The sequence below is a fragment of the Pinus tabuliformis genome, chromosome 4_2, assembly GCF_031772625.1.
Source record: "Pinus tabuliformis cultivar Carrire ecotype Pingquan chromosome 4_2, CPIR1, whole genome shotgun sequence".
NCBI classification, from domain to species: domain Eukaryota; kingdom Viridiplantae; phylum Streptophyta; class Pinopsida; order Pinales; family Pinaceae; genus Pinus; species Pinus tabuliformis.
The window spans coordinates 155169205-155179522 of record NC_142304.1 but is presented as its reverse complement, the minus strand read 5'-3'; the positions used below and the strand labels follow the sequence as shown (position 1 = coordinate 155179522).

Here is a 10318-nt window from a genome sequence, read left to right as displayed (position 1 = left end):
AATTCTAAAAATAACATTATAAACATAAATTTAAGACAAACACACCTTTATATTTTAAATCAACACACTAAATACCAACCCATAAAAAACAAAAAAAATAAAAAATCCATGAAAAACCACAATAACTTCAACAGGGAGAAAGATATAAACTCTATAAACTCAACCACTCTTTGTGCCCAATTCTGCATCACTTCCACAACCCTAATGGCTAAACTTCATTTCCCTTTGTCCCCCTATCTTCCAGGTTTCTAAGCCGATCTCTCCCAACATGTTTTGCTTATGTATTTATGGCTGGCCTTTCCCATCTCACTCTTTGAGCTTCTCGGTATTCTGACGATGATTGAAACATTGAGCTTCTTAAAAAAAAGTCAAACACATCTCGGTATTCTGACGATGATTGAAACATTGAGCTTCTTAAAAAAAACTCACACACAGTTTCCCCTCTGTCCGACCAATAAAAATATTAAAAGCTCCTTCATGTCAATATGCTCATGAATCTACTCTGCACTAACATTGAACAAATCAAAGAAACTTCGTACTGACTTGAAAGAAACTTGTATATGGAATGATACTAACATTGAACAAATCAATCATAGTGTACTTGAAAGAAACTTGTATATGGAATGATAAAAATAATGGAAGCTCCCTCTATGTCGATTCAACCTAGCCTAATGAATCTACGCTACACTAACATTGGACAAATAAGAAAAGCAAAAAGCCTTGGTATCTAATTTGGAGCCAAGTCAACATATATTGTTTCTCATATCTTGATATCACTGCAAAATAACAGATAGCAAATGTAACGTAGTGTAGTTTTGTGTTTCATAATCTCTTTTTCCCACTCCTGGCGAGCCTCTGGAATGCCATAGAGGGAAGGGAAGCACGTGGACGAACTTTTTTGCTTACAGCTCATTACAGTATGAGTGGATGGTCAAGATTATTAATTCCAAGATAAGGTTTAAGATGGGATGAATTTTAATACCCTATTAAATCATTCACACCTCATGTCGCGCCCTCACTCCGCCACGAGACTTAGTAGTCGAGAGGGCAGTTGAAATAAACAGGGGAAGTATAAACAATCCAGGGTTAGTCTCCGCAAAATCGTGAATCGATTCGAATTGACAATGCCTACACTCAATTTGAGTACCAATGTGCCGGTGGATAGCGTGGTCAGCTCGGATATCCTCAAGGATGCCAGCAAAAGTGTGGCCAGAATCATTGGCAAGCCCGAATCAGTAAGCACCCTTCTGCCTTATATTTCATTCATGTTGAATGCGCCCAACAATGCAATCATTTGTGGGCATCGTTGCCTGTGGCATGTCTGTTACCGCTGTATTAAGTTTCTTGTGATAGGGATTGCAGAGAGGTAAGTTACATGAATGAGTCTGAATCACGATGATGATTATGAGAGTCACAAATGTATATTTGTGGCCTTACTAAAAGGGAGAGTCTCCATGTCATTTATTTTTGTGGTTGCAGTATGTGATGGTTTTACTAGAAGGGGGAGTCTCTATGTCATTTATTTTTGTGGTTGCAGTGTGTGATGGTTTTACTAAAAAGGGGAGTCTCCATGTCATTTTTTTTTGTGGCTGCAGTATGTGATGATTTTACTGAAAGGGGGAGTCCCCATGTCATTTGGGGGCAGTGAAGAGCCAGCAGCATATGGAGAGCTGGTGTCCATTGGAGGGCTTGGGCAAGGCGTGAATGGGAAGTTGAGTGCAGCGATTGCAGACATTTTGGAGTCCAAACTATCAGTGGACAAGTCACGCTTTTATATCAAGTTTTATGACGTGGAGGTGCACTAAACACTCCTTTACCTTCTTTCAAAGCTTTCAAGGACTGTCCTCTGACATGTGGAACATACTACTTTGTATGAGAAAACGAAGGGTTTCAAAAGGTTTATATTTTGATTTAGATGGATTTTGTAGTAATTTTCTAAAGATAAAAAAGGGGGCCGTTTTAGATACAGTACCATTATGGAGTAGCCTGGCTTATGGGCGAAAGTTTGTAAACCGCCTGGCGTGTCTCCCAAGGCTCAAGGTACAATTAGAACATGGGCATGACAAGCATGGTATTACATTTGAGCCTTGAGCTTGCCCAGCTTAAAATCAAAATCATTGTCTCTCATAGCTTGGCTGTTCTTCACATTTATAATACATCTGCAACCATGAGAGAATAAGTTTTCTATAAAGAATATATTCAAATGCTACAATTCCTTTGCATCCACATCTCTTCTCGGATCTTACGTGCTTCTGCCAGACCCGAAACACCGTCTGAAGATGAAGGAAATCAAAGAGTGGCAGTTTTGCAGACAGTTGCTCTGCTTCTTTTATATGAACCCTAGAAAAATGAGAGATTTTGCATCAAAAAGTAGCTGCAGTCCATACAGTATCTAAGAATGTGCCCATTATATTGCACAAGTCAAAGTGTTTTGGTTGCATCTTTCTTTCTAGTACTAAAGTGCTTATAAATTTCTTTGAGCATAAAAATCTAAATATCACAAGAGGATCTGGAATCGATTATAGAATCATCCAGGCTTCATTTTCATTTTGATGTTAGTCATCTGTCTGAAATAGGTCCGAAAGAGGATGAAAATCAAGCCTGACCAACTGTATCTATCGAAGAATATAGATTCATCTAGAGATTAGATTTGTCTGAATTAGATAGATAGTAATGCCTAGCCTGACTTACTGGCATATCATTCACTATCTAGAAATACATATAAATGTTTACTGGTATTGCATTAGACCTCCAACCAGATTTATAACTACGATCATATTTACAATTCCAGTTAGGTCATGGTTAGGTGTTGAAAATAGCTGTGAGCTCAAAGCAAATTCTTATGGTCTCTTTCTTTAGCAGATGACAATACTCTGTAAATCAGAAACAACGCAGTTGGGAGAGGGAGCAGGAAGCACAATCTTCAAAAAACTTTTGGAAGGGGAGCATTTGGGAGTGTTTTTTATATACACATTTAATATATTTTGATGCATATATGTTCAAAAAAACATGCAGGATGCTAAATTAGCTGTAGAAAACATGAAAACATATATTTAACTATTAGGTTAATGATGATCATTAAAGCATTTAACCGTTTGGTACACATATAACATCAATCGTCTAGCAGTTATAACTTGTAATATTTTCATCAAATGATCATTCATCAATTACAACACCAATTTTCAACTTATAACATTTGTCATCAACAATCAAACTGTAATAGATAAACATCAACTATGAATTAAAATAGAGAATCATATTCATTACAAAAAACCACTTATCATCAACAATCAAACTATAACAGATGACATCAACCATGAAATGGAATAGAGAATCATATTCATTACAAAGGGTTGTAAGTTGTAGTCAGCAGTTTAATCATCAAACTATAACAGATGACATCAACCATGAAATGAAATAGAGAATCATATTCATTGCAAAGGGGTTGTAAGTTGTAGTCAACAGTTTAATCTTCAAAGATAGGTTCAAAATTCAAAGTTCAAACTTAAACTGTAGGCCATAATAAAAGACAAAGTACTAGTTTCTAAAGATGGCTTCTAAACAAGAAAAGACAAATGGATGTAGTATCTACTAACCTTTTGTTAAGTTTAGATAACAATGGTATGTTTTATGTTTTAGAGCAATTTACGTCAATTTTTTCTTATTAGCCCAATATCAATTTCCAGATTAGCAACCACATTAACATTGATAGTAAATGCAGATAGAACATAAACAATAACCAGAAGACAAGCCAAGGCAAGAGGACACAATATTTGGCGGATGCCAGGGAAAAACCCCAATGTGGGGAAAACCCTTTGATCAAATCTTCTTATTATTCTTCAAAAGTTCAGCAGAGAGAGAGAGTACAACATACAAAATTCACTTGCCCAAACACTGTCAAAACAGTCCAGTCAAACTGCAGTCAACAAGATGCCCTAACCAGAAAGTCAATGCTGGTCAAACCAGCAGAAATTCTCCTCCAATTCAGCTCGGTCAAACCCAGTCAACTCGGTCTCCAAAAACAGTTCAAATCAACCCAAAACAGTCTTGAAAAATCTGGTCAAACTTGGTCAGCGCAAAGTCAACTTCTGCAGTCAAAGGGCTGCAGTCAACGCTGGTCAAACTGCCCAGAAAATCTCAGGTTCTGTGCCAGAATATGCGGCCTGCTTAAACAGCAATTCTCCCACAAAAATCGCTGGAAAATAATAGAGTTTGACCCTCGGTCAATGCTGGTCAATGTCTCTGTAATTGCCCAAAACAGATCCAAAAATTTCGGCCTGCAATTTCAGTCAACCCAAGTCAACGCATAGAGAAGAAGAGCTGCTCCTGCTTGCTGTATGAATCAATGAGGAGAGGAGAGAAAAAGATGATTGATGATGAGTGACCAAATGAGGAAAATGACTCCTCTATATATACACAACGTTGAGGGTGAAAAGACATGTCTATTGGGCTTCATGAGCCTACATTAGACTTTTGACTGACCTTGACAATTTGTCCATAGAAGAAATAAATTCATAATTTCATTTATACGTCATAATGAGATGATCTTTAGATCAATCCTACATCTCTCGGAAAGAGGAATCTATAAAAATATCATCTCCATCATATGAACTGTCCAAGGTGGAGTTTGGCCCTAGTTTCCAATTTCAACACTTCCTCTCAATTAGGGAGAAAGCCACCTGCTAAACCATCTGACAATCTGTACCATCTTTGTCATCCTTGCTCTGCGGAACCATGAAGAAATAATGAAGAAGAAATGATCGAGAGTGTATCATACCACTCTCCACTGACCTGAAGCACTGTTTTACAACCCGCCCGTTTCGACTCCGACTCGGCCGTTTCGAACCGAGTCATTACCCTGAACTTTGACCCGGCCAGCTAACCGGCTCGGTTGACCGAGTCACATATGACTCGGCCGAGTCATCCAATGACTCGGCCGAGTCATATGTGACTCGGTCAACCCGGCCGGGTCCGTTATGACTCGGCCGAGTCAATGCATTCCGGCTGGGCAGCGAAACAGTTAGAAAAATTTCAATTTTTTTGTGATTTTTGATAAAGTTAAATTCAGTTTATAGATTCCAAAGGGTCATGCTTCTGTAGACTGTGATGGAAACTACTTAGTGTGAATACAATGTTATATCTTCTGGGTAGGCTATGTAATAAAATAGCCTTGGTGTCATTTTCTTCTTTTTTATGTGTCTGCTTGTTGTATTAATGCATTAAGATGACAAGATAGTTTCTCCTTTAATTGTAAATCCTAAAAACAGTTTTGTAAAAGGAAACTCTACATTGTGAACCTCCAATCCAAATGATATATTTAACTGTTCTGAGATTTTTTGTTGTTTTTAAATAAACGTAAATGGTGAAGTTGAGTATCTGTCATTTCAAACCAATATTTGATTTTACATTGTCATCTTTTAACCATGTATTGTTAAATTTAAAAGCAACAGATATTTTTGATCTTCTTCAGCTAGTTGAAACTTGAAACAGGATTGGTAAGTGATCAGAAAGTCCTCCAATTACTAATCATGACTTATGCCTGCTGGCTTCCTCCAAAAGCTTACTGTTGACAAGAAAATTGTCCAACCTTTTCAAAATCCTGGCTCTTCCTCTTTTGGAGGTTCTTCATGTAGGAATAACCTTTATAGGCTTTACATCCATCAGCGTAAGCTCTCCAAAGTCCAAACAACTGTAAGAACTTTTGGAGTCTGGTCACCATCACAGTTTACTTTTGTTGTAGAGGCCATTTCTAGCCTCCTTGGTTATTTGTATTTTGTTTTGAGTCTTTGATCATGTATGACAGTTGACTATGTATTGCCATTGGGTACCATTTTGATATAATGGATTGGTTCATGAGCCTACTTTGATCATATGTTGTCTTCCATCTATATTATAACGCTGTGTGTTTGGAAACATGAATGAAAATCTTTAAAATTATGTTTAAAATCTTTAAAATTATGTTTTTTTATAAAAAAAATAAATATTTAATGTATTTTTTACAACGACCGAGTCATTGAAATCGAGCCGGCCGAGTCATTACCGTTTCGGAGTCGGAGTCGGAGTCGATCCTCGGCCGAGTCGGAGTCGGAGTCCGAGTTGTAAAACATTGACCTGAAGTTAGTCTCCATTGATCCCAGATCAATATCAAACATCCTAGCATAGGGAGTACGGTAGTACACGATGCGTCCATCGATAGTACTATGGTCCCTATCCTCATTTCCCTACTCATTCGCTAGATGAGAGGTACTTCCCATGAGTCTTGGACTGCATGGGTAGGATGTATTGGCAAGAGAAGGTGAGCCACTCATCCTGCTCATATGCCATAGCAGAAGGTGAACCACTCATCCTATGCATATATCAACCATTATGGGGTATCACAGGGGAAGGTGAACCACTCACCCTGTACACAACGCACCACTAGGGGAAGGTGAACCACTCACCCTATGGTCGCTCATAGCTCCAAGAAGTACTCCCAAGCCTCTCGGAGCTCGCAGAGTTCAATATCCAACTCAAACGGGACCCTCATAAGAGGGTTTCTCCATGACTCCAAGTCGTTCATGGAAGGTTAAGAATTTGACTTTCCCTAGGGGCTTTGTAAGAATATCTGCGACTTGATCATCAGTCCCATTGTGATGGAGCCTTATTGCTCCCCGTTGTACCATATCTCGGATAAAGTGGTACCTGATATCAATATGCTTGGAGCGGTCATGAAACACGAGATTCTTAGAAAGACGAATCCCACTTTGGTTGTCGCAGTAGATCACGGTGGTATCCAGCACATGCCCAAACAACTCACTAAAGAGCTTCCTCAATCAAACAGCTTCATAGGAGGCCAAACTAGCAACAATATATTCGGCCTCGGCAGTGCTCAAAGCAACCGATTTTTGCTTTCTGCTCATCCAAGATATCGAAGCAGAACCTAGTGAAAAGCAACATCCTGATTTGCTCTTACGATCCACCACACTGCCAGCCCAGTCAGCATCAAAATAACCATGGAGCCTCAAATTCTCGGCAGTGTATCTCAGTCCACATGTGATTATGCCTCGAAGATATCTCAAGAGATTCTTGGCAGTTATCCAATGTATGTGATGAGGCTCGACCGTGAATTAACTCAATGTATTCATTGCAAAGCATATGTCCGGACGAGAGTTCACCAAGAACATCAGGGCCCCTACGAGTTGACGATACTTAGAAGGATTTCCCAAATCGGGCCCAGCAACGCTTCTGCATAACTTCTTGAAGTTAAGTTCCATTGGAGTAGTCACAGACTTGCAATCCACCATCCCAAATCTTTCAAGTAGCTTCACGCTGTATTTTCCTTGGGAAAGGAAAATCTCACCTCCTGGCCTTTGCCAGCCCTCCAAGCCTAGGAAGTAGTGCATCAATCCTAGGTTCTTCATCTCGAATTCGGAAGCCAACTTTTTTTTCCGAAGAAGAGAATTCGTAATTTTCATTAAATCAGAAAATTACATGTTGTAGATGCTGAAACGCATATGCTGTAGTGTGGGTAAACCACTTACAAAAGCAATACTTCAAGAGAAGTATGCAGAAGAGCCCTCAGAGAGGGCAGCAAGAAAAGGGTGTGTAAACCCCAACAGGAGGATACCCCAACCCATCCCCAAACAAAAATAACAGAAAAAAATCACATAAGCTCCTAAGGAATGAGCAGAAAATTCGAAATGGCCGCAATGATAGGAGGAGAGGCACGAAATGAAGGAAGCCACATCCTCCTCCACCCCCTCAAACTCTGCTCCTGAAATCGAAGAAACCAGAGGAAGATACCACCCATACATCCTCAGAAACCAGAAGAAAACATCCAGGTACAGCCATGATGAAAGCGGCACGAATCGATGCAGAGACAGAACTCCACACCTCAGATCCCTCAACGCTCCATATAAACTGCAGAGGAAAACCAGCAAGCTGCCAAAAAAGGACCCAAAGCCTCAGCAAGGGAACCCATCAGGTCCCAACAGAGCAGAGACGGATCGATTCCGGGGGCAGAGGCGGCTAGGGCAGCCACCTCGCCCCCACGAAGAGTATCGAGAAACCCAACAAAACCCTCGCACCCGCTCCGCGGCTCAGCACAAAAACGCCCAAGTCCAAAAATCTCCAGGTGAGACTGCCAAAGCAGAGCAGCACAGAAGTAGAGCAAAAAACCACCGGAAATCAGTAACTATGAACTCGCTCCGCCGCCTCCCAAAACAAAGCACAATGCAAATCACCGGAACCCTGTCGCAGAGCCTCAGAGCCCAAGCAGAGGAGGTATTGGGTACAGAGCCTCGCTGAGGTAAACAGCACGTCGCAAGGGAAGAGGTCCGCAGGAAGCGGCGGAAACCCCTCCACAGGCTACAGAAATCGCAGAGCTTCAATCCCACCTGGCACAGCGAACCCCGGCACCGGTACACAAAGAAACTATGGCCGCACAACAATGCGTCGAAGCACCAAGCGATGGAAGAGCGGCCAGAAGCTACACCAGAGGCAAGCCCTGCCGCCGCAGGCGCCGGCGGCTGCAAGAGCCGAATGAAAACCCTAGCTCAGCAGAACTTCTTCCTACCGGAGTTTCGCAGACAGATCAACCATTCGGAAGCCAACTCTCCCTTGCATTGATAAATAAGAGGGCCTGCACCTGTCAGAAAGAGATCATCCACATAAAGTACCAAGATGAGAGGTCTATCATTTTCAACCTTAAAGTAAGGGTTCAGATCAACTTCACTTCATGTAAAACCCACTTTCATCAGATAGCTGTCGATCCTCTCATACCAAGCCCAGGGAGCTTGCTTCAACCCATAGAGGGCTTTCTTCAACCTGCATACATGTGTTTCTCGATCTTGAACTTTGAACCCCTCGGGTTGTTCAACATAGACTTCCTCCTTAAGTGAACCATGCAAGAAGGTGGTCTTGACATCCATTTGATGTAAATTCCATCCTTGAGAGGCAGCAAGGGCAATGATCGAACGAATGGTGGTATATTGAGCAACTGGTGCAAATATCTCATCATAGTCCACACCTTCCTTTTGAGAGAAGCCTCGAGCAACAAACCTGGCCTTGAAATTTTCAGCACTTCCATCAGCTACATGCTTGATCTTGTAGAGCCATTTTGAGGTGACAATAGATTTGTCCTTGGGTCTAGGGACCACATCTCAGATGTCATTCTTCATAATCGACTCATACTCTTCGTTCATAGCATCCTTCCAAACTTGGTGCTTCACAACTTCTTCGAATGTGCAAGGCCAGTTTGAACAATGGTGCTCATGGCAGCTAAGTACCCTTGGCACCTATTTGGCTTCTTACTTTCACAAAATGCCCCCTTTGGTGCAATATGTCTCTCAACATCTTCGAGGGTGTCCCTAAGCCATGCGGGTCTCCTTTATGAGGAGGAGGGCTCATGGGGAGGTGGATCAATGCGATCCATCGATTCTTTAACATCGGGCATCGGTTCATCCTGCGGTTCTCCCTACTTTCCTGTATCTGCTTATTTGTCCTTCCTTGGAATAAGAAGGTTCCTAATCTTCCCAAGGGCAGCATCTTCATCGAAGGTGACATCATGACTTATCTCCACTTCTCTTTGACCAGGCACATAGATTCTATATGCCTTTGAAGTTTCATTGTAGCCCATAAATGTTCCTTTCTTCCCAGATGCATCTAATTTGCTTCTCTTTTCTTTCGGCACATGAAAATACACAGGGCTACAAAAAATTCTAAAGTGAGAAACATCAGGTTTCTTACCGGTGAAAACTTCTTAAGGAGTTGTGGAGTCCAATGCTTAATGAGGGCATTGATTTTGAACATACACGATAGTGTTGGTAGCTTCTCCCCAGAGGAACTTCGGAACGCCTTGATCATGAAGCATGGCATGAGTGGCTTCTATAATAGAACGATTCTTCCTTTCAACAACACCATTTTGCTCAGGAGTATATGCGGTAGTAGTCTTCCTCTTAATGCCAGCTTCTCTACGAAAGTCATTGAACTCATTTGATTGATATTCGGTTCCATTATTGGTCCTCAATATTTTGATCTTCTTCCTTGTTTGATTTTCAACCAAGGCTTTGAAAGAGCAGAACCATGAGAACACTTCGTCCTTCTTCTTCAAGAAATAAATTCAAGTTTTGTGAGAGAAGTCATCTACAAGATAACATAATATAAATATCCTCCCAAAGATGTTACAGGCAACATACCAGATAGATCAGAATGAACCAATTGCAAAATGTCCGTAATCTTGCTATCACTTGAGGGGAATGGTCCTTTTGTATATTTTCCTTCTGCACATCCCTGACAAACACCTTCATATTCTACTTTCAATTTGGGCATACCTGTTACC

The 10318-nt window shown here is 41.0% G+C and overlaps 1 protein-coding gene across 1 annotated transcript in view; it reads left to right on the top strand.

Annotated features, from left to right (window-relative positions):
• The first annotated feature begins 836 nt into the window (after window positions 1-836).
• The window catches only part of LOC149168655 (Tautomerase/MIF superfamily protein), a 43840-nt gene continuing 34358 nt past the window's right edge, over window positions 837-10318 (top strand). Inside the window, exons 1-2 of the mRNA XM_089428368.1 lie at window positions 837-1235; window positions 1596-1796. Coding sequence (XP_089284494.1) covers window positions 1125-1235; window positions 1596-1796 — 312 coding nt within the window. The 5' untranslated portion in view covers window positions 837-1124. The remainder of the gene's footprint in view (window positions 1236-1595; window positions 1797-10318) is intronic.